Source organism: Diplotaxodon limnothrissa, linkage group LG17 (assembly GCF_057381915.1).
Source record: "Diplotaxodon limnothrissa isolate DT_005_m linkage group LG17, D_limnothrissa_male_GT1.1, whole genome shotgun sequence".
Lineage (NCBI taxonomy): Eukaryota > Metazoa > Chordata > Actinopteri > Cichliformes > Cichlidae > Diplotaxodon > Diplotaxodon limnothrissa.
Genome location: NC_140612.1, coordinates 30,697,264 through 30,722,453, shown reverse-complemented (window position 1 = coordinate 30,722,453; position 25,190 = coordinate 30,697,264). Strand labels below are relative to the sequence as shown.

General features: G+C 39.2%; 1 protein-coding gene across 1 annotated transcript in view; it reads right to left on the bottom strand.

Annotated features, from left to right (window-relative positions):
- chchd3a (coiled-coil-helix-coiled-coil-helix domain containing 3a) overlaps positions 1–25,190 on the bottom strand; it is an 85,756-nt gene that overhangs the window by 8,379 nt on the left and 52,187 nt on the right. Inside the window, exon 7 of the mRNA XM_085375925.1 lies at positions 13,159–13,229. Coding sequence (XP_085232051.1) covers positions 13,159–13,229 — 71 coding nt within the window. The remainder of the gene's footprint in view (positions 1–13,158; positions 13,230–25,190) is intronic.

Below are 25,190 nucleotides of genomic sequence, written 5' to 3'. Positions count from 1 at the left end.
CTGTGGCGGCACGCTGCATCCTCTATCATCTATCATTAAGATTAACATTAAGTTCCTGCTGCTAACCACACAGAGCCTATAAGGGGACACTAAAGCCGTTCCTCCCTCCTCTTCAATTTTACATTAAATGCCCTCATGTCATTTGGTAATATATAACTGCTGTAGTGCTATGCAGCAAGGTGAGCAGATGCAAAAACAGCCAGAACCATTATAAGGCCACTCTTTCTTTGTATGTGTGAGACCCATGTATGAAAGAGTGCAACAAGAAAATATTCAGACCACTTTGTATTTTTCATACGGGGTCAGTCTTACACTAATAACCATTAAATTCATTTTTCCCCTCATAAATATGCATTCAGTATTCTTAATGAGGAAATTTAACCAAAACTGATAAGATAAAATATCACTTTGAAAGCACTCAGACTATTTATTATGAGACTTGAACTATAGCTTAGGTTCCTCCCATTTTCCGTGATCATCTTCAAGATATTTCTACATCTTGTAGAAAGTGGTTATAATTGAAAGGCGTGATCTAAGCTACAGGATTGAAGGAAATGCCTGCAGCTCTCAAAGACAGATTTGCCTAAAAAAACAGATCCTAGAAAAGGTTCCCAAGAGCAGTCCTACTTCTTAATCCCTCAAAGGAATGTCTTGAGTTAGGTCCTTCTTAAGAGAGATCATTAAGAACCTATCAAGAAGTGTCACTCTGGCTGAACTCCAGTGATTAGCTGGGAAGATGGGACTCTACAAGGAACTTCCAAGAGCATAACCATCACTGGAGAACTTTGCCAATCTGGGCTTTATGGCAGAGTAGCAAGTCAGAAGCCTCTGCTCAATGAAAGACAGATGTAGGCCTGCTGGATTGTAGGAAAAGCGCCTAAAAAAAAATCTCAGAGTCATGATTTGATTAAACAGCAAGAGAACTGGTAGTCTCAAATCAAAGTGTCAAATCTGGTGGAAAAGCGGCACTGCTAATCACCTAAATGATACAATCCCAAATCAAACCATAAATGCACTTGTGTCATGGTGTGGGGGTGTTTTTCAGAATTAGAGACCGATCAGGCTTGAAGAAAAGCTGAAGAAGGGAAAGTATAAAAATAAACCTAATAAGAATCAGCTTAGGAGTGCCTAGGACCTCAGACTGGGTCAAAGGTTCACCTTCTAACAGGACAATGACCCTGTGCACAAATCCACTTGACCCAATTAGATCCCTGACTTGAACCCATTCAATATCCCCGGAGAGCACCGAACTTGGCTGTCCATCCACAGTCTACATCCAGCATCGCAAAGCTTGAGAGGATGTGCAGAGAAGAATGGAAGATTATCTCCAAATCCAGGCATGCAACGCTTTTTGTATCATTTCCAGGTAGACTCAAAGCTGTGATCACTATCAAAGGTGCTTAAATACTGAGTAAAGTGTGTGAATGCTTATATTGTGTGGGGGGTTCATTCTAATGAATTTGAAGAAAAGGGCTTTATAATTTTTTGGTTTGTGTTTATGAGGAAAAAATGAATATAGGTTTTAAAATTGTATAAAATCAAGACCCCAAGTAATTCCTGTATTTTTCACAGTAGTCGTGTAGAACTACTCTCTCTCTCACTATAAGATTTTGAGAACCTAACAGAAAACAGAAGCCTTCTATTTCTCAGTTAATGTCCTCACATTATCAAGTTATTTTCTGCCTTGTTATGGAAATACACAAGTTTTCATACACAGTCACAGGCGAGCTGATTTGCAGCTTGTATTTAAATACAACTGGCAACAAAATCCCTCACTAAATAACCGCATCAAATACCCTACAAATCAAGCCAAACATTAGGTTCGGCATGTTGAAGTCATGAGCAGATAGTTCAAAGTATCAGGAGTCAAATGCTGTGAAGTAAATTCCTCCACTGTGGAAATCTCAGGGTATTATTAAAAAAAATAGCGAAAAACAACTATGAATCATTCAGTTCCCGTGTAACCTGAGGAGCAAGGCATTTGTAAACAAGGACACTGTATCAAATACCCAAAGCAAACCATTTTTTAATTGTTTTAAAATGGTAGAATGGAAATGAAAAAAGGGCTGAAGGCCAGAGGCATGTGGGTATTTTTTTCATTGCTGGTTTGCTCTGAATGTATAATTTCTGTTTTGGTTAACATGCTGTGAATCATTTTGATCACTTCAGAGGACTCGGTGTTGGTTATTTTGGCCAGTAATTTCCCAACTTTTCTTATTTCTACCTCTTGTGAAACATGAAAAGAATTTCACAGAAGAAAAGCAAAACTTAGAGAAAATGTTGGTGCTAAAGTTTCAAACCTAATGGGCAAAAAATGTTAAAGCTCACTGTCTGATCGAGTATCAAAACTTTTCTTTCTTGTTTAAGGTATATTAAAAAAGCAATTTCTGCTTTGGTTATTATCCTTTAGAAAAGATCCATCTGTATTAACTTTACTCTACGTGAGACATTTTTATCACATATATTTATTGTTTCTTTCATATAGCTGGAACAAATTTTCAGCAACAAGTGCATAGTGCTGATAGCAACTTTTCTATGTCAGTGCCACATGTAGCTGCAGCCAGATACACATCAGAAGAAAAGCAGCCAACGAAAAGCAATTGAAGCAAAGAGATAGAAAGCAACGATCTGAATGTTTGATTTCTATGTGTGTCTAGATCCTGGGGAGGGGCAGCCAACAGTAATGTTCAGGCACACATACCCTCTAGATTAATCTTGTGAGCCTATCTGGTTTTCAAACTTTTCAAACCAAAATACCTGCTGCTACTTAAGATCCAGTGCCTTTTTAAGGTCAACCAAGTTTCCCTCAGATTGGATGTTCAGTTTCATCCTTAGAGCATCTTTAGCTCAGCACAGTGTTAGCATAAGCCAGCTTCTTCATACTGACTCACTCAGTTTGAGAGCTGTTGATGCTTCCTAGTCCATCTGAAACCAAAAGACCGGTAACTTGCAATGTTGTGTACTGGCAGTTTTTTCTCTTTAGATGGGGGATTGTCTGCGCTTATGTTTAGTTGTGGTGAGGGCGATTGTGGCTCAAGAGTTAGCAGTTCGTCTTGTAATCAGAAGGTTGCCGGTTCGAGCCCCGGCTCGGACAGTTTTGGTCGTTGTGTCCTTGGGCAAGACACTTCACCTGCCGCCTACTGGTGATGGTCAGAAGGGCCGATGGCGCGATATGGAAGCCTCGCTTCTGTCAGTCTGCCCCAGGGCAGCTGTGGCTACAACTGTAGCTTGCCTCCACCAGTGTGTGAATGTGAGAGTGAATGAATAGTGGAATTGTAAAAGCGCTTTGAGGGTTTCCAAAAGCGCTATATAAATGCAATCCATTATTATTATTTATTTTTCATAAATTCTATTAATACCTTTGCTATCAATCAGACAACTGGCCAAACAGACAGCAATTTCATTGGTAAGTTTTTTTTAAAGGTTTTTTTTTTAGGTAATATAATTTGTATGGAGAAGAAATGACACCGTAAATTAACTCATAATTTTTTAGCGCGTGTTTAGCAAAAATACCCTATAGTAACATAAACTCTCAGGGTATACAGGGACATGTACCATTTGGTATCCACTGATCAAGGTTTATTAGCCTTCATAGTTAACCTAGTGTACTACCATTTGGTCATCTCTCACCATGAATAACTATGCTTAATGCATGCTTAAATATCAACAGATACAAAACTAGACTGCCAATAAATGTCCCAAAGTCTTTTACTCTCCCTCGTTCTTCCGTTTTCACTATATCTTCATCTATATCTTCCTTTTATGACTCTCTCCTTTATTCTCCTCCTCAGTCTCCAGGTCTCTATGGGATATGTAGCCAAATGCAGATGGCTATTATTTGCACTCTGTGTGTGATTGTAAGTCTGCACTCCTGTGCTCCAGAGACAGTAAATCTAAACAATCATATAGGGGTCTTGACTCAAGGCATCAGTAGCACTAAAGGTCTCTATAACAACTCCTTATTCAGCCCTGCCCCCAACATACATACACACACACACATAATCCAAGTCCCTATTGCCTTGATCCAGTGATAGAAGCAAGAGTGAAACAAAGAATGAAGCCAGCTTGGGTTGTTATATTACAATTTCCTAGCTGTGTGACACTGGACAGAAACAAAACGCAAATAGTATTTACAGAGAAATAATGGTAGTTCAAGGAAAGAAGAGCCATCTCCTCATACACATATGTAAAGTAACACCTTAGGAGAGAAGAAAAAATACTGAAATGCTGAAATAATATGAGAGACTCGATGTGTTCCACTTAACATGTAACAAAGCAGAACACATCACATGCCCACTCTCACTGTCCGTCTCCCTCTTTAAGGTGTGTATCATTTTATTATAATCCCCCCTTTCACGCCTCGCACTACCCAAGTCAGCACATTTGCATGGAGGGGGCATATTCTGATGGATTTACGGCTGAGTCTACATTCTGCAAAGAACATATTGACTGGAAGCTGGGGGATGTATGGAGATCGATGTCTGGATTTTCATACAATATGCATGTGTAAAGCCAATAGAGAGTACGAGGAACAGAATCGGTCCATTTTTCAAACTAACATATATTGACCATGACGACCATCTGTTGTAACGTCGCAGAGCCATGCAACAAAATGACATTCATAGATCTCAGTTACCAACGCAGCATGCTTCAATAGCCGAACAAGGTGTGTGATACATGTGCAAACAGGTACAGTCATCTGTCATAATTTCAGAAACATTACAAGTTTGAAGAAAAACTAGAAAAGCAGCTCAAAGGGATATGCGTGGATGCAGATGGACGGTGAAGGCAGGGCTGAAAGAGATCCCTTTTAACTCCTGTTGATAGCAGTGGTCGTTTGCTAATAGAAAATACTGCTTGCACGAAATCACAAGAGAAGACTGCTGTGGAAGTTTTCTCTTTAACAGCAATAAGAGCACTACTTTCTCCCTATAACATGCTAAATTTAGACTGACAGTGGACAAAAGGCAATGCACCACTAGCTGAGTAATGATAATAGCTGAAACCGGGCAGAAAGGAACAGAAAGTAGTGAAGCACACTTGTACTAATCAGTCAGTGGCAGAAAAAAGTAATTGCAGAATCTCTTTCTCAGAGTACAGAAGAGGTTTGTCAAGTGGCACACCCCCCCCCTCCCCCAAAGATGTCAGGTGGACTCAAGTCATCAGCATAACCTCTTGTGTTCAAATTATTCAATACTCAATTATACAAACACGGATACTCTTATAATACTTCATCAAATTAAACTGCTTGGTCAGCTTGGAATGAGCTAATAATTCACCACTGTAAGCAATACGTTTTATTTTGATGTTATGTTTTATTTATTCATTTTTTATGGAGCCTGACTGACATGTTGGCCAATATTAGCTATTTGCCGATACATTGGTATCAGCATTTACCGCAGCTGTTGCAATTTCTTTAAAAAAAAAAAAAAAAAAAAAAAAAGCAAAGAAGAAATGGGGAAAAACACCCTTCAACCATGTTATGAGTGTTGATGTTGCAGTATTTTCCACCAGGTGGCACTCTTCCCCGTTCAAAACACATGGTTGGAATGCAACACTTACCCTCCGCTTGACAGCATAAATGAATAAATAAACAACCACATATAACAAATGTTAGGGAAATCCATTTACATTTCATGTGTGTCAACCTATCGGTTGATATATCAGATTTTTTTTTTTATCATCATTATCAGCCTTAAAAATCCTATATCTGTCAGGCTCTACTTTTTTATCATTCATGTCTTACTTATCAACTACTGCTTTTCATTAACTTTTCAGCCCAAACCTGTTCGCGCCAACTTTTTTTTCTAATTAAACTGTCAATTTTTAGATTCGTTGTGATAATCTTTTCACTCACCCCTTAGGATATTTGTACCTCTGGCTTTGAATCACTGCTCTTTATTATCAAACAGTAGCTTCCAACATCTTAGCCTGAATAAAAAAAAACACTGTGAAACTGGCAATATCTGTTTAAAATCGGTTAGTTTATGAACAATAAATGTGTATTTTTAAAAAAAAAGATAACAACTCAGCGCACTCCACTGATTTGGGGGTTAAAATACCGTGAACTGTAACAGCCACAGTTCAAGTGTGACTGAAGACCTTTGTTGAGTCTCCCATTTTCTACAAATTACAGTTCTGACGCTTTGGGACTGATGATTACCTGAGACTTTTTCCACAAAGACATACAGTAATGCTGAAAGACATTTAGTCGAGTTTCAATAATAATAATAATAATGTTAATGACTAAAAAACACTTTTGCAAACAAGTTGCTACTGTTGATTCTGAGGAATCCATATCCTTCAAGTGTAAAGGATTTTTTTCCTCCATTTAACTCCTGAAACACAATCTGTTATCATTAAAAAGTCCTTGACCATAAATAGGAAGAAGTCTTTGATGGCCTAATTTCGTTAAGTTTTACATGTTGCCAGAAATCATCTTACGTCGTGTCTAACCCATTTTTTTTTGTTATAAACATCGACAGTATGGATTACTCTCAGCTGCCACCAGACTGAAATCCCAATCACCACATTGTCTATTTATCATCATTTGGATCCGCTCAGGGGTTAATAGGGTTAAAGGGTGGACGCCGGTTCCCCCTTAAAAAGCCCTCATGTTCTCTCTAGTTAAGGCAGGCGTCAGTAATAAGAGGAGTAAATAAATACAAATGATCCAGTTAAGGAGAAAAATGACACGCATTTCACTCTTGCTGCTTTTTAAAAGCGGACCTGAGTGACCCCCTGCAGTGAAATCCATCAGCATGGATGAGAGATTGAATGAGTAGAGAGAGGAAAGGACACAGACTGAGGCAGATTCAAGAAAACTGTGAGGGATAACAGACTGGAGAGTGAGGGAGGCAGACGATAACGAAGAGGGTGAAAGTAAAACAGATTTAAATGAAGACAGAAAACACTGTTCCTACATTAAGTGGGAGGCAGAGAAGGATGAGTGGGTCAGAGAAAGAAGACAGGGCATGTGTAACCTTTCTGACCTTCTTAAGACACACTTTTAGAAGGAGACTAGCAGAAAAATGCGTGTCACACACACATACATATATTAAAATGCATGTGCTCTTTACAGCTAGCAAAGCGAAGCTCTTAAGGCCCAAAGAAGAGCTTTTAAAGCAGTTATTGACATCTGTCTACTCAGCTGACCACCATCTTGTCCTTGCGCCCGGGTTGCCTAGCTACAGAATGGTGGTTCACCCTTACCTGACAGAGGGGTCAAAACTCCCTTACCTCACAGACTACTTTACAGGAGAAAAAAAAAAAACCACATCTATGACTACAGCCAAAGCACTTTGAAATTATTTGTCAGCTAAATTAATTCCTGTCATTTTCAGTAATTAAATGTGCTGCTTGGCACAATTAAATATCCATAAATTATTGCTTAATTAATTCTGGGACATCAGTATTATTTCCTTAAACAAAAAAAAAAGAACTGCAGAGAAAATGGAAAGCCTCTACCTGGCTCTGCGCCTTATTTACATTTTGAAGCAGCAGGGTGAATTTTTAGGGAACCCCCTGGATTTCTTCTGTTTGGTTAGATAAAGAAAAGGCACAACGCAATAGTCCTGCAATGGCTTGTTGCAGGACTGTTTTATTGGATTGCATTAGGTTGCATGGAACTTCTCGGTTTTGTGTCCGCAACTACTGTTACAAGAGAAAATCATATAATTTTTAAATCTAGGCAAAACACAAATTAAATGAGGACCATTTTTCACTGATGAGAAACAGTCCTCATTTGTAATACGTTGCTGAAAGAGGGATAAGTGGGTTCGACGTTCCCACTCATTACCCGGAGGAGAAGATGGGCTGTCATATCTGGTCTTCTTGACCGAGGCAGTACAGTACACCGGTGTTGTGCAGGAAAACAGCGAGTCATTTGTATTCAACAAGTTTTACTTCACTCCTCCTCATTCCACCTTTTTGCGTGTGTGGAAAGACGAAGTGAGGACAGCAGTTGCTGTTATTGTCAACTGGATTAAATTTAAAAAGAAAAGAAAAAGAAGGTTTATTCAAAAGAACTAAAAAAATAAACAAAAGACAAAGGGAGCGAGCGTGTAGCCTTAGGGAAGAGAGGAGTGACAGTGAAGTGGAAGAATACAATTATATGGGAAAAACAAACATCCCAGGCATAGACACGCATACGTTCAGTTATGAACCAAAAAAAAAAAAATGTGTGGAAATATATTTCATTCTCTGATCTTTGACAAATGCCACCATCAAGACCCAAAACTTGGAGAGAGATTTCAGGCAGGGGATGGAGAAGATTAGTAACAGCGGTCTCAGTTCCTTATAGTACACACAGCTATGTCAGATCAACTATTCACCATTCGGAGATACCCCGGTCCCATCTCAATTCCGCAGGGACCCTGGACAAACACAGAGTGACCAGCTTCAACAAAGCAGTTCAAAGCCCCGCCAAAGGTTAGCTCTGACAGGAGGCTTAGGGCCACGCCATCGTTCTTTCATCACACATCTAACATTTTTCTCAATGCCTGTCATCTTACATTTCAAACTAAAGCCTCCGCTGGATTGCTTTAGCCAACAAACACAGAGCACGCACGTGCTCACCCACTACCGGTCAGATGTCCCCCATGCACGCGTATGTAATGTGAGCAGTTTCAGACGCATTAATCCTCACATACAGAAACCCTCACATACATGTAGCACAGTAAAGGTCACACATTCAGAGCTGGACAGTCAGATGATGCATCGGTCTTTGATAAACAACTGGTGGCGAATGTGGCAGCATATAAATCAGAAGCACAGAAAGATAGCCTCCTTTTTTACAGGCAACTGGGAACTCTTATCTGGAGTCAGTGTCAAGGAGAAAGCGAATAAAAGCTTCGATCCTACGCGTACATGTTTGTCTCTAAAATGCTGTGTGATTACATTATTTGTCTTGTTGTGTGTTATGCACTTTTGCATTCATTCAGAAGAGGTGTTGATCCCCTGCAGCTTATGATTCATGTATGATTTCAGACACTGCAGGGGCCAATTTGCTGTTTTAGCTGTATTTGATCATACTCGCCTCAGACAATATTTTTCATGTTTGGGGGAAAAAAAATCTTAAGTGATGTAGAAGTGCATGAGTATTGCTCTGCTTTAATGTGCAAAATAATGTGACAAAGTCTGACAGAAAATACAACTGTAAAAAAAAAAAAAGGAAAAAAGAAAAGCTGGCATACCCTTTGGAATTACCAGGATGTCTGATCTGATTTATTAAAAGGAGATATGGTCTGATCCTTTTATAAGACACAAATATTCTTAACAAATGCAATCTGACAAAAAAACCCCCCCCCCCCAAAAAAAACACACATAAAACTCAAGTTACTGTTTCTTTGAGGAAACCAATTTAATTCTCGAAATTAATAACGCGTAGAATCTCTAGCAGCAATATCATCAATCAGATGTTTTCTGTAGCTGCCTACGAGACTGCAGTGACATAACCGTGACATCCACTCCAAATTGGTCTATTGTGGATTGGTGAACACTCACAGATGCTTCTGCAGCCTTTCTAGCTGTGTGCATCTTCATAAGGTTTCCTCTAGGATCCTGTGCAGATTCTAAAACCAATCATTTTTAAGAAGAGGTGAGTTTGTCAGTAATAAGGCTCCTCGTCTTAATTGTCTTTATTTATAGGGAGTGGCACCTCTTTAGTGTGCTCCTTGACCGGAACTTCTGACTCCAAGTTGGGAGTAAACTTCCTTTTTATGTAAGAATATTTGTTATGAGTTCACATTTACGAGTAAAAACTTTAGTTTAATTCCAAAGCCCTTTTTTGCCAACTGCAGATATACCCATATCGTTCTATATACAGATATGTGCGTGTGTGATTGTATGTGTGTGGATGTAATGAGGTCAGAGTGATGCAGTAGCGTTCCGGTTGGGAGAGCTCCATCATTCAGAGAATTCTCTGGCGGGAATTCTGCAGGAGAACGGCGGGGAACAGCTGTACCGTACACATACACAAAAACAAGCACAGATATACACTGCTTCATATTTGCACGCACATACACCATTCCCTACCCCGAATGCCTACCTCTCACACTTTAATTTATTTCTTTCAACCTCGCCAAGGAAAATGACCACGGTGTACCACTGCAATGAATGGAACATCTGTACTCTGGCGCACATTTAAAAAGGAAACACGGGAATGAAATTTTCATCTCAGTGTAATTGAATTCAATCTTTTTTTCTTTTTTTGTTGCTGCCAAGAATATCTGATCATGGACAAATGGAAATCACCTGTACTTCCAATCTAGCCTCAAACCAAAGTAATTATTTCCCACCTATTAAAGTAAACCCAAATAATCTGCATATGGACAGATGCTGCTAGCTGTGGCCTGAAACACCCACCCTCCCTCAAATCCCATCCACGATTGAAACCTGATTTAGCTGTCTTGTTCCAATCCCAGTGTCACAAAGCAATAAGTAAACTCCAACCAGACAAGGTCATAATTAATTCTTCCAAAGACATGCATTAAGCTGTTATAACCCTTGGCAGTCATCAACATCTGGTTTCACAAGTCTCTTCTATTAATATAAATTGCAGTCTAATAAAAGACCTAATACTCAGTGGCACTGACATGAGCTAAAGTGGGGAAATAAAGACATTCTAAGAAAGATGTCATCTCCCACACTTCATACAATCCCATATTAACATATCAAATGATAATTCTACCAAGTATGGATAAGGCACTGGCTCTATTTTTTTTTCTTTATCTCAAGGGGGCATTTTCAGCTCCGAGGAAATCAAAAGCCTCAGTGAGACAAAAAATATTTTCTTTTATTACTCAATAGAGGCTACAGATAGCATCTTATCTCTGCAGGGTCTGTCATAAGCTTTGAGGAAAGACACACATTGTGCTCACAGAAGCTGTTCATCATATGAGACCATACAAACATACACAGTGATGCATGAACTTACACACATAAACAAGGATGGGCCAAACACTCCCTGTTAAATCCAATTAAACCTCTGCTCCGATCTCCTCAATGCATCCCTGCTCCTGTCTTGTAACACCAGACCTTCCCGCCATTTCATTAACACACACACACACACACACACACACACACACACACACACACACACACACACACACACACACACACACACACACACACACACACACACACACACTCTGACTATCCACTATTGAAATCCAGTCACAACCCTGCTAATGCACCTCCTATAATCAAATCCACCAATCAGTGTCTTCCGTGCAAAGACCCGTGCCACATGACTACCCGCACATTAGCCCAGCATTCGCTTGCAGTTAGCACTGCCATTTTGCACTAATGTTATTCCACTGTATTTTTTTTTCTTTAATGTGATTTGGGAAGTCTCAGCTCCAGCTTCCACGAGTCTAGCGCTAAACCCCTGGTGGGCTAGGCTAATCAGTTTCCAGCATTTCAGAGGGAGACAATGATCCCAGTGTTAGCGCAGGCTAATGACAAGCTAACACAATCAGCCAAGCCTCCCTAGAGGTGAGCCTAGAGCCAGGGCCCATTCTTGCCCCACCTCCTACAGGCTCCTCATCCACTTTCACAACATTACTATGGAGGATAATAGCCTGTTATTAAGAAGACAGATGGATCACGGACGGGAAGGATTCTGCATCTTCTTGAGTTACATATACGTGCTGAATTTGTTCATCCATGACAGCTTGGATGTTTAATATTTCCTCCTCAGTCACTTTAGGTGTGGCTGTTCTATCGCTTATTAAGGTTAAGCATAAGGATCACACACATGCTCCTTGTTTGCACTCTGTATTGTTTGCACTCTCCATTGTATTTAGGATAAAAAGACGTGCAATAAACTAAGCTAGTCCAAAGTATTTTGTAAAAGAAGACATGAAATAAATGGGGACACTGGAATGTTGAGAGATCAAATCCTACTGACTATCACCAGCACATGATCAGGCGTATCAGTGAACTACATCGGCCTCAGCTAATAGGGCAAGCTAATATTGTTCTGACTGAAAGATGTGGGTTAGGAAATGGGTAGAATAATTCAATTGCATATTCACTGGTCCACGTGGACCTCTAATCGTCACTGAATATATCAGTTTTGATAGCACAAAGTCTACAAAGACCATCGAATAAATACCTATCACATACAGCAACAGAATTTATTAAAAGGCATCATTAAAATGTGGGAAAAAACCCTCCGCTGGTATGAGATTTATAGTTACGTGCAAGAGTTGTGGGCAATTTTAGGCAAATAACATATTTTGCATGGAAATAAATAAACACAACACCTTCAGCAAAGAGATAATAAAAAAACAACCTTTCCTTAAAATTGAATGCACTGCACTGCTTCTTTCTGTTATTTTACTTTTACCTGTGCAAATACTTCAAGCTTCTTAGAAACAAATACATTTCCTTTATTTTCAAACAGACTAGTGACTTAAACTGAACTATCATCTATCCAACTGAATCTGACTTATCCAGGTGTTGCTTTGCATATTTCAGACAGTTTTCTGATGAGGATGTTGATCATTTTTCCAGACTGTTCCTCATATAGACTCGTTTGGGGAAAAGTGAAAACGCGCAGCACCACTCATGTAGTTAAAGCTCCCTCTGCAGTTACAGGAGAGTTTTCCTTTGCCTTTCTACTCAGCAGGTTTTCTCACTCCTTCCCTTCCTGTCTTCACTTCCACAGTTCCCCATAACTTTTAGTTCAATTTAGTTCAATTCAATTTTATTTTACTTTTATAGACCTAAATCACAACAACAGTTGCCTCTAGGTACTTTATATTGTAAGGTAAAAACCCTACAATAATAAAGAGAAAACCCCAATAAACATATTACCCACTATGAGCAAGCACTTTGGCAACAGTGGAAAGAAAAAAAACTCCCTTTTAACAAGAAGAAACCTCCAGCAGAACTAGGCTTAGGGAGGGGTGCCATCTGTCGCGATTGGTTGGGGTTAGGGGAGGAAGACATGACAAAGACAGGCAGTTGTTAATGACTTCTCTGACACCTTGTTTCGCTGTTAGCTTTTCATTCCCTTAGACAACTGCAAAAAGAAGGCTCTGCTTGTAGTGTTATCATATCAAATTTTTTATAGAGAATCTTTTCACAATTATTAGTTGTGTTTTGTTTTAAGTTATTTATCTACCTTAGACTGTCCGTGTCTGCACTTACCTGAATTTGGCATTCACTTGGTCTGCAGCTTTGTGGAAATTCTCCGTGGTGACCTTGTAGAACTGAGAACTCTGCAGAGACAGAGGAGAAAGTCAGTGAGCAGGAGGAATACATTAAAATGTGATTCTTAGCACTTTATTAAAATAATTGGATAAGGGTAATTAGGCAAAAGGAAACATATGAATCGAGTAATTTTTCTTTACAGATCTGGTCCACACAGCTCTGGCCTCATGTCTCAGACTTCATTAAACCCTAATGGAGATTCATTTTAAGATCACCGTTTGGTTTTAGTGTCCACAACATAAATGCTAACTTTGCAATCAGTAACATTTAGTAACCAGTACACATTTGCAGTATTGAAGCCTGCAAAGACAAACATTTTTATTTTGAGGTGCGCTTTTCCTGCACACGCAAAATATGAGTGCTTCAGTGAATGTATGTTTGTGCTTATCCTGACAGTTAAGAGTGCTGTAATAACAGAAAGCAATCCTGTAAGGCCACGGGGTCGCTTGTCAACAATGAACAGACCAGTGGTCGTAATCCCCCGGTGACCCATAGCAAATGAACCCATAGCAGGACCACTCAACCTAAATTACCTCCTCAAACACAGCCATATAACCTAGCTACTAGACCATTTATACAACCCAGGAAGATCTGTCTTGTCAGCCCTCAGCGGCTGCTATGCACATTTATAATCAAATTGTGAGAGGCTGTAAAGTGTGACAGATAGCTTGTGTTGTGTGAGGCTTGATTGAGGGTAATGTCAACCGATATAAATGTCTTTCTGTGAAGGACTCTGTTAGGTATTTTAGTACCATGGTAGCATTTACTGGATATTGTTTTATAGTGACATTATGCAGGAAAACTCTGTCATTCAATAAGGCCCCTTTGTTTTAGTTATTTTTCTCTTTGACCCAAGAATTGATGTGTGAGAATCACAGGCTGGTACAAGGTTGAAATACCACAGAGATCACTCCCTCAGCTACATTAGTTTCTTAATCTTTTAGACGCCTGTTGAAGGCCAAATGGTTTGTTTCAGATTTCACTAATGAAAGAACTCTTTGTTTTGTGCCTTGAAAATATGTCGCTGAGATAATCACAATTGTAGCTGAACTGATACACTACACAAAGGATGCTTCTTCACCCAAGGGCAGGAAGACGCTGCCTTATCTTGGTCTGTACTGGTTTAAACTGATAATCTGCTGTCTCATGAATTTTACCCTCTATATAAACTGTTGTACTTGTGAATAAAGTTGAGTCACTTTGGGAAGACAATCTAAAGCAGTCTCTGTTTTCTTGTTCTCCCAAGCTGCTCCCGAGCTCGTACTAACACGCTGAATGGCATGCTTGAATATTGCTTGAGGATATATTTGACTGTGTTACAGACTAAGGGACATTCTCTGCTGATAGGTGAAGGTACATTCTCTGCTGATAGACGTCCACGCCTCGAAGGAAGTCGATCCACGGATTAGGCCCTGGAAACCGTTTCCTTCAATTTTGGTGTCAGAAGTGGGATCCTGACGAAGGTAGGCACTCGTCTTTTATTTTATAAGACTGTGTTATGCCTTTCTCAGTGATCCACATAGAAACGGGATACGCTGACGAGGCCTTCTTCAGTGGCCCACATAGTAACAAGTGGGATACGCTGAGGAGCCTTCGTTAGTGGCCCACATAGAAACACAGGAAGTTGCCTGTTGTTTTGTAAATAAAAGCAGAAAGGACACAGGAAGTTGCCTGGGGTCATAAAACGAGAAGTTGCTCGTTAAAAAGTGAGAAGTTGCTCACTAAAAAGATAAAATTGCTAGCAAAAAATCAAGTAACCTCAGGTGTGCCACAGCAAAAATAAAAACTAACTTAAATCCTTCAAGCGTCTAAACCCCTCTGGAAATCACTGACCATGGGTCAGAATAATTCAAAGACCTTAGACGGGTCCGATAAAAAATCAAAATTAACTGTAAAACCGAAAAAAATAAAATATAAAATCACAAATAGCGGCTCAGTACGACTCCCACTTCCGGTTACGTTTAACCCACGCTCGCGAATCAATGAAGACTTCCATGATTACGTATCCAGAACATGCGGAAGTGCTTACGTGACTGATTTCGTCTCGAACTTAAGAACTATAACTTTAATGCATCCTAATGTATTTCCGGAGCCCTATCCCGAACGATTATCGCCAGAAAACAGGTCAGTAGAAATGTTAAATACTATTTGTGATAAGGAAAGTAGGCTGATTAAAAAGTCCTGTAAAAAATATATGATAGAATGCAATGAAATAATACCCAGATTTGGAATACCTCACCAAATTAACAGTGATAGAGGACCTTCATTCACATCAGAAGTAATTCAAAAGTGTGCTAAAACTCTAGCAATAGACTGGAAATATCATGTGCCATACCACCCTCAGAGTTCAGGAGTTGTAGAAAGAATGAATAGGACCATAAAAAATCGCCTGACTAAAGCAATGATAGAAACAGGAATGACCTGGATCAAACTACTTCCTCAAATCCTCTGCGAGATTAGAATGACTCCATCCGCAGCAACCAAATTATCTCCATTTGAAATAATCATGGGAAGACCGTTTCCAACACCATGGTCAGCCTCCAGAGGGGCACCGCTATTGGAAGGGGACATAGACACTGCATTGTCTGACTATGTTCATAACCTGGTAGAAACACTGAATAATAACTATCAGAAAGTTTGTCTCTCTCAGCCTCTCCCTTCCATAGATCCAACCCATCCGTGGAAACCAGGAGATGCGGTGTTGGTAAAGTCGCTAAAACCAAGGGCACTCGGGGAGGCCGCGTGTTCCAGCCCCCAGACTGTACTTGCAGTGACGAGAACCAGCATCCTAACAGACGGACAACCTCAGTGGATTCATGCCAGCAGGGTTAAGACCAGCCCCACCAAACCACCTAAGGCGTCGGATCAAGTAGATGACGACTCAGGCGAGCCAACGCCCGGATCCAATACACCTACACACACACAATCACTGATTAACACACAACGCCTGAAAGAGCAAAGACTCAGAAAGCCCTTTGATCCCCCGCCTGAACAACAACAAGGTACTCGAACATCCAGCAGGAACAGAAAGCCTAGAGTACCACACAATGTCTAACCTGATAAAGATAGACTCGTTTCATCCTGATAATGGAGAAAATGAAATGCCCATTGTCATCACACGACGCTTATACGGTGTCTCTCGAACCTGGGACCAGGCCAGGAGACGACTAAAGAACTGTCTTTTTTATATATTTAGGTTATTAATCATATCTACTGCATTAACCTTAGGATTTTTATTTACTATTTCGTATTGTAAAGTGCAACCCTGTTCACATTTCTGCAAGCCACATTTTCAATGATAACCCATATAGCTACTAGTACAGCTACTTCAATGTATTTGCAATTAGCACAAATTGATCCTGAGGATGTGCCAGATGTTACCAATGATGTTCCTGATGTGTATATTGAACATTAGGTTGTGAACTATTACATTTTATGATTTGCTTTTTATATTATGTTATTACATTTGTGATTTTTCCTTTCTATTTGAGTTATTATTTTTAAAAATAATAAAAGAGGGGAACTGTTAGGTATTTTAGTACCATGGTAGCATTTACTGGATATTGTTTTATAGTGACATTATGCAGGAAAACTCTGTCATTCAATAAGGCCCCTTTGTTTTAGTTATTTTTCTCTTTGACCCAAGAATTGATGTGTGAGAATCACAGGCTGGTACAAGGTTGAAATACCACAGAGATCACTCCCTCAGCTACATTAGTTTCTTAATCTTTTAGACGCCTGTTGAAGGCCAAATGGTTTGTTTCAGATTTCACTAATGAAAGAACTTTGTTTTGTGCCTTGAAAATATGTCGCTGAGATAATCACAATTGTAGCTGAACTGATACACTACACAAAGGATGCTTCTTCACCCAAGGGCAGGAAGACGCTGCCTTATCTTGGTCTGTACTGGTTTAAACTGATAATCTGCTGTCTCATGAATTTTACCCTCTATATAAACTGTTGTACTTGTGAATAAAGTTGAGTCACTTTGGGAAGACAATCTAAAGCAGTCTCTGTTTTCTTGTTCTCCCAAGCTGCTCCCGAGCTCGTACTAACACGCTGAATGGCATGCTTGAATATTGCTTGAGAATATATTTGACTGTGTTACAGACTAAGGGACATTCTCTGCTGATAGGTGAAGGTACATTCTCTGCTGATAGACGTCCACGCCTCGAAGGAAGTCGATCCACGGATTAGGCCCTGGAAACCGTTTCCTTCAGACTCCATGTGGACAAAAATAGTAATACTTGCACGAATACTTTCATTATAAAACTGTCATTCACAAAATGATTACCTTCCACAGATTTGACATTTTTTGCCATTAACTATTGGGTTCATGTTTAGCTGAACAATCTACACACATGCTCTAAGATGCAGCACTGCCATAAAAGTCTCTCAAACTGTGATAACCTATCATCCTTAGCAAATGGCGTGCAAAAATAATCCTTCAGAGGAAAAAAAATCGTATGCGTGCTGCAGATTTGTGCAAAAGCGACTAAGTGAACAGCTAACCAATCACCATTACATTTACCAAACCCTTCAATCATCTTGCATAAACATAAATGTGACAAATTTAAGCCTCTTGGTGCCATCTGCTCTAACTTCATCCCCAAGCAGGGAAGACATTCATCATATTTCAGAAGAGATCAATAGGAATGAACTGTGGTGCTGAAAAGATCAATAGTCATGTGTTGTAGAGCTAAAAGAAGATGAGACATGACAACACTGACAAAAGGTCTGATACCAATTTAAGTTCTCTTCATTTAGATGAACTGCAGTAGATTTAGAGCACTTCCCTTTTCACATTCAGTACAGTTACACACATCAATTAAAAGCACATCACATTTATTTTCTTTTACACTGCAAACTGCTCCGTGTATGCATGCTTTCTCATACTTCTGATTGAGATCAAAATGCAAAACAACATAAACGACCCACACTAGCTGTCCCTCAGGCAGACATTACTTTGTATGTAAAGCACAGCAAAGAGTATGGCCAAATTGCAAAGAGTTAACTTGTAAGCTCATGCTGTATCGGCGCCCTCTTGGCCTCGAATCAAGTGGTTTTCGGTTTAGACAAAGGAACTGTCAAGAGCTACGGAAAAGGATTTAAAACAGAAGCTTATTCACAGATAAAAAGCCTAAAAAGAGATTTTGGGGGCTGCTAAAGAGGCAGAAATAAGACTTCTCCTGGGTGCTGAGACTGAGCCACTGGAAGAGAAAAGAGAGAGACAGAACGAGCCAGATTTGGGGTTCTGTCTAGAATACTAAGTATAAGGTAATAATACCTGCCTAAATGGCAGAGCTGGTTCTAATCAGCACACTAATCCACCTGAGAGTACAAAAGGCCATGTGTGTCAATGATTGCAGGAACACTTTCAAAACATGTACACACACAAACAATGTGAATGCTCTCCTGCGCACACCTACACAAACAAGATACTAACACACACCATGGGAACATGTGGACGCACTGCCTTAAGTGTCTAAATGTACCCTGGCAGCTAGTAAACACTGACAGACATATCCAAAAAAAAAGAAAAAAAGAAAAAAGAACCTCAGTCACTCGCTCACAACCAGGTAGAGAGGAGTGTAATTTGTGTGATTACTGAGTGGGCTCAAATTATGATGTCCTGCTGTTGTCCCAACTGATTCAGAGAATAGCCCTGACCTTTCATTAGCCCACAAAAGTGAGGCCCTGCTCAGTTTGGATGAAAACATTCCTCCCTTGATCAACATTTTAGGGGCTGCAAAGCACAATCTTTCTTTTTTTTTTTTTTTTTTTTTTTTTTTTTTTAAATTGCTGTCTGCTGTTTAGCATGCTTCGTCACTGGCTCAACAGAATAGCTACACAGGCCTGACGCAGTGCATCGCCTCGCCATGAAATCAAATATCTAAAACCTCTTGAATAAAATAGTGTTTCTGTTTGTTTTCATCCCATTTACTCTATTTGCGTTCCAAAAGGTTTTTAGCTCATCTGGAGCAAAACAAAATGCTGGTGGGGGGGATGTCGAAGACAAATTAAGTCATTACTGCTAATGCACTGCAACAATATGGAGAAGATAGAAGCGGCACCCCCAACACAGGCTCTAGGTCAATTTAGAGAAAAGGCTTCCAGTTCTTAATGAATAAAACAAATAACTCCTTGTATTGATGGCTTCTTTCTCTTATCTGTTGCTGAGCAGGAGGGACAAAATGGGAAGAAACCCCACCATGGCTAACATTATGATTCTGCAGAGCTAAAGAAATTTAGACTTCTGCTGTGTGACTCATAAGTAGAGCAAGCAGGCTGGTAAATGATTTTTTTTTTTTTTTTTTTTTTTTTACATAGAAATGACTAAGCATTTTACTATTATCTTTCAAGGGCTACAGCAATATAATAGGATATGGATGCACAGATAAACACAAATGTTCCTCTTTGTTATAAACGCAATAAACTCTTAACTTCTATGTTTGGTAAGAGGTAACAAAATCTACACAACATATCCACTAAACTGGGCAGCGCAATTAAAACAGCAGGAATGTGTGCATATCCAGTGGGTTTTTTTTCCATCTACTTCATCAACATGCTAAACCGCACATAAAGTACAATTTTGTTTTTTGTCAGAGGCCTTTGCCACAGCAGAATCAATCTGTTTTTGGGAGGCCTGCATATTTGTTTGTGCTCCCAGTAGTGATGTGCGGATCGATCCTGAAATATCGATTCTTCCGATACCAGTCATTTATGTTCTAGAATCGATTCTCACATTACAATATCGATATTTTAGTAATTTAGAGTAAATTTGTAGTTTATCATTAACAGGGACACACTGGAAAGAAACTATAACATTCAGATTGTCTACATTCAAAGGAACTACTTCCTCTTCCGCCTTTCATAGTCATGTGCGAAATACGGCTGTATAAATGTCTCGCAGCCGCTGGCGCCCGCACTCACAACAATGGCTGAGCGTAATTGGAGTCATGTGCGGACTTATTTTACCTCCACAAACAGCTGAGACGTGGTTTGCGATACATGTGGCAAAAAAGTGCTCCAAGAGTGAGGTGTTGTGGCCACACTAGGGAGACATTCAAAAGGGCTGTGGGGGGGTGTTAAATACATTTTACAGGGTTTATTTATCGGATAAAATCTGTTAAATGTCACCGTTATTATTGGCCGGCCCGGAAACAGCGGGGGTGTCCAAATTCAGAGGCTGCTTCTGAGGACCCGGCCTTCACGGTCTAAAGAAAGCCGGGTAGTACGTCATGAGCTCTCTCAGTGGAGTGAAACTCTGCCTTCTGTTCCTTGCTATCTAAAATATAATCGGGCACTGACGTAAACACTTGACCGTCTCACACTTCTCTTTAATCATTTTCTGTTTGACGTTTATTCAGCTGTGTGAAAACCCCGAGGAACCCTCCCGAGGGATTAATAAAGTTAAATTTAATTTAATCTAATCTAATAACTTTAATCTCAGCCAAACCGATTTACTCACAAACAAATAAAACACTGAAAAAGCCAAACAATAACATTTTTAAGTTATCAAAGTGACTTGTATATCATGTTTAACCCGAGTAGCGAAAGACCGCGGGGGGTTGAAAACGATGTGTCGATCGGCTCAGATATTTGAAGTTTACACAGCTACATTCTCACCTGAAAATATGTTAAAAAAAAATTTGCGACCCAGAAAGAGAAATAAGAGTGATAATAAAACTAAGTCGCTGCCGCCATTGTTGGAAACTGGAATTGGCTGGGCCGCGCTATGAATTCTGCGATATGGTTTTTCAATTTTGTTGTCCGGGTGGAAAATCGGGAGAATGGTGGCTCCGGGAGATTTTCTGGAGGGGCACTGAAATTCGGTATTTTCCCGGAAAAACTGGCAGGGTTGGCATGTATGGTTGTGGCAACATCACTAACCTTGTCAAACACCTCAGAGTAAATCATATCACAGAATATGACGAGGGTATGTTGAGATGAACTGAAGAGAAGGACAGGGACAGGTGCTGCTAGGGCGAGACAGACGTCTCTCACGGAGTCCTTTAGTGCTGCAGGTAGGCAAGGTGTTCAAATAGTGCACAACTTCAGTTTTTTTATTTCTATATGATGAACCCTGCATTATTAAGTGATAAGAACAAGTAATCTGATGTCCTGTAATCATTATGATGCTATAATTTGAGATACAATAAATAAAATAAGTTTTTGTACAAAGTATCGGTATCGGACCAGTATGGTCGATACAATCCTGAATATTACTTGGTATCGTATCGGAAAGAAAATCAGTGGTATCGCACATCACTAGCTCCCAGTGTCACAACTTCCCCTGTAGTGATTTTTCTTTAACATCTGACTACATCTGGGTGGCCTACATTAACGTTTGGATGGGGCTCAACAGCGATACTGGTTGGTAATACTCAAGGAGACAATTACAACAAGAGCTATCCCTGTTCTCTCACAAACAAATTGGTAAAATTTGATAGAAATATTTAGTTTTCCTCCTTTCTAAACGCACCATGAAGTTGTAATGCACTTTTGTCTGAAAGAAAATTTGACTTTTTTTGTAACAAGAACATTTGTTTTTGACTGAGTTCCATATTTCTTGAATCTGCTGGTTACAGGTTTGAAAACTCAAAGAGCTAGCTTTCCTGTTTCAGCTAAATGTTATCCTTTCTCCTGAGCTAACCCTTTACAAAAGTTCACATAAAAGTGTTTTAACTTTAAAATTCAACTTTCAAAATACTTTCACTTTGGGAAAAAATACTCCATCAAACTATTTATTAAGTTCCTGTCAGCTATTTAAAAGGTTTTAATTCTTTAAATTAGTTATGCTGCAAAAGACTACAGGCTAGCTCCAAGCTAGCGTCTCTTATGACTAAACTAAATGCATCTAGAGAGTTGACCTTTAATTTTAACACCCGATTAGGACAGAAAAATAGAAACGTCTCCAATTAAAAAGTTAAAATAAATGAATAAAACAAAACAAATAAATAAAACTGCAAAATGGAAGCTAAAAATTCAAAGCCTGTACCCATAAATTGTTTCATCCTGTGAAAAGCAACAGATGGATGGCTCTATTTTTGTTTTTTGTTTTGTTTTTCTACATAAAAAGGATGCACCACTTTGTTATTGTAAATTCTTATCTATTCATTCATTCTTTGAAGAAACTTCTGGTAAAATTCCTAAGACTCCTGTCACGCAGCTGAAGGAGCAAATGGTGATAAACAACACTGAAATGCACCGTCATGCCTCCAGATCAATCCATTTTCAGTTTTATAACAGAGCCACAGATGGCTTCATAGTGAAGAAGAGGGAGGGCGGAAACACCCAAAATTTAAAACATTTTTTTACTACAAAACTATAATAATAACAAAAACACTACCTTTATTTTAATATTTCTATTGCTGACAATCAGCAGGAAAAAAGTAGTTTTTGCTGCAGCCTGCAGAAAGAGTACAAAGAAAGAGCAGGAAATGACAGGCAGAGGGAGAGATGAAGCTAGCAAGTCAGAGGCAGAGACACAGATATAGAGATAGAAGCCATTACATTTTTTTAATGCTCTTTCTCCTGTATTTCTTCCTTTCACAGTGCGGTAGGAACTTTGCTATGAGATGGCAATTGCTGCTGTGATTGTCCTCCATGGGAGAGTAGAAAAATCCAATTTCATTGATATACAAGGCGAAAAGAAAAAAAAAAAGAAAAAAAGAAGAGAACAAAAAAAAATCTTTTCGGAAAAAGATGAAATTGAAGCATGGAGGGGAAAAAAGCACCACTCGAAAGGGGGGGGAAAAAAGACTTAAAAATGAGAGATATAGAGACAGATGTGATGGGGGGGGGGATATGGTAGGGATAAAAGAGAAAAAGAAACATTGGCAAGTTGATTGTTAAATATGAGATTGTTTTACAGCGAGGCAGGTATTGAGTGAAAATGTAATAAATATATAGATATTGTTTTCAGGGGCTATTTGGTAGCTCTGGCCCCAATGAGCGGCAGCATCGGAGGCAGCAGGCTGAGCTGTCTGGGAGCCTGGTGATGGCCTGTCACTGGAAGCCTCTCTGATGAATGGCTATGTTAGATTGGAACAGACATGTAATATATATCAGACTTATATTCTCTCTCTCGGTTCCTCTGCCTCTTTCTCCTGGTGTTCGAGATTCTGGGGGAATCCAGAGGTAAGCAAGGAATTGAGAGGAGACAGAAGGGGGCGTGAAAAATGTGATGGAAGATAATGGTGAGCAAGCAATATATTCCAAGTGAAAACTAATTTTTATGCACTCTCGGTAGAAAAGTGGTTAAAAAAAAAAAAAAAAAAAAGCATTGTGCTTTCACAGCTACGGTGTTTGCAGATTGAAAACTCCAAACTTTGCATACACAGCCTTTCTGAATGTCCATACTTGTGGTAGAAGATTCAAAGCACATCGGACATTAACCTTTTTATACACAAATTACACAATTTTTCTCATCTCGCTCTTGAGTTATCGCATTCACAAGGTTTTCAGAAAACTTGACCTCTGACCTTGAAGTCAAGGTCACTGGGATTCAAACTCATCCCAGATTTTTAGTAGACACACCTTCGGTATCAATTTGAAAATCCTATGTCTCCTCGAGTTATCACATGCGCAGACTTGCTTGTCTACGCCACCAGGTGGGGTGACGTCAATACCCCTTCAGCCTTTTACGGATGAGGTGTAATAAATAATAATCAAGAAAAATATATTATCTACATTGTTACATATTTTTAAATAGTGTTTCTTCTTTCACATAACACGTTGATTAACAATATTTTTCACCATGAATAGTTCAACTTCTTGAACTTTCTCTATAAATCTATACAAAACTTGGTCAAAAACCATTAAAATTGTTAGAAATGAAAAAGAGTGATAATTCTATCTCCTAACGCAATAGTAAACTGTTTTCTTTAAACATATTTTTCAATTTCGATTGTATGCATGTTCTGTTGTTTTAAGTAAATATAGAAAAATGGCAATGAACTTAAATCCCATGGTAGCAATTTTAAATATCTTATTTTATCCTACCAACAACCTCCAATTCAAAGATCAATTTTTAATAATTTATAATGATAAAAGCAGAAAATTCCCAAATGTAACCAGTTGAAACTTGGGAATTTAACTGCAAATCTAAGCAGACATATCACAAGGCAAATGCAGCCTTTGTCTAGCAATACTGACTCTAGTGTCCCCTGCCTACAATACATCCTTGTTGCTCTGTGTATGGCACAAGAAAAACTCAAACCAATTATATATAATAAACGGCAACAATATGAACTATTTATGAATACAATGCTTTGGTTGTTTAGCAGTTTTACACTTAATTGAATTAAATATCTCTTTGCTTGTTTCTAAGCTAAATATTCCTGGTTGCTATTTCTTTGTGACACTGTTCTGTTTCTTTCCTCAAATTTACTCTTTGTACTGTGCATACATATTATAAGCCTTCATCTGGAGTGGACACTATTAAGCAAGCACAAAATACAATGAGAGCACAGGAAAAGAACATGCCAAAAGTGATTTTGGCTCACACTGGTTGAAGAGCACAGGGAATGAAGGGCGGCTAGATTCAGTGCCAAATGGGGCACTGAGGCCAGAATGAGAAAAAAAAAAAAAAAAAAGAGCATTGTTAACACAGTCCAAACAAACTACAACCCCTATGGAGCTCCAAGCCGCTTGATACACAGTAAGACAACATGTGATATGCCAACCAGTTACACAAAGGAGTACAAGATCACACAACCAGACACAAAATACACACATAATATCTACTTATGTTGTAAATTGCCTCCATATGTAATAAGGGAAAATCATTTTTTAATTTTGTAAATATATCACTTTCTTAGTTTTCATTGACCCTTCCTGCTACCCAGGTTTCCCATTTCTCCCACTCAGCTTCCATTTTTATGCTCCACTCACAGCTTACCTTTATCATACTTGTCCTTTAACATTTAGAGGAAATACTCATTATTATACACTAATTAAGATTC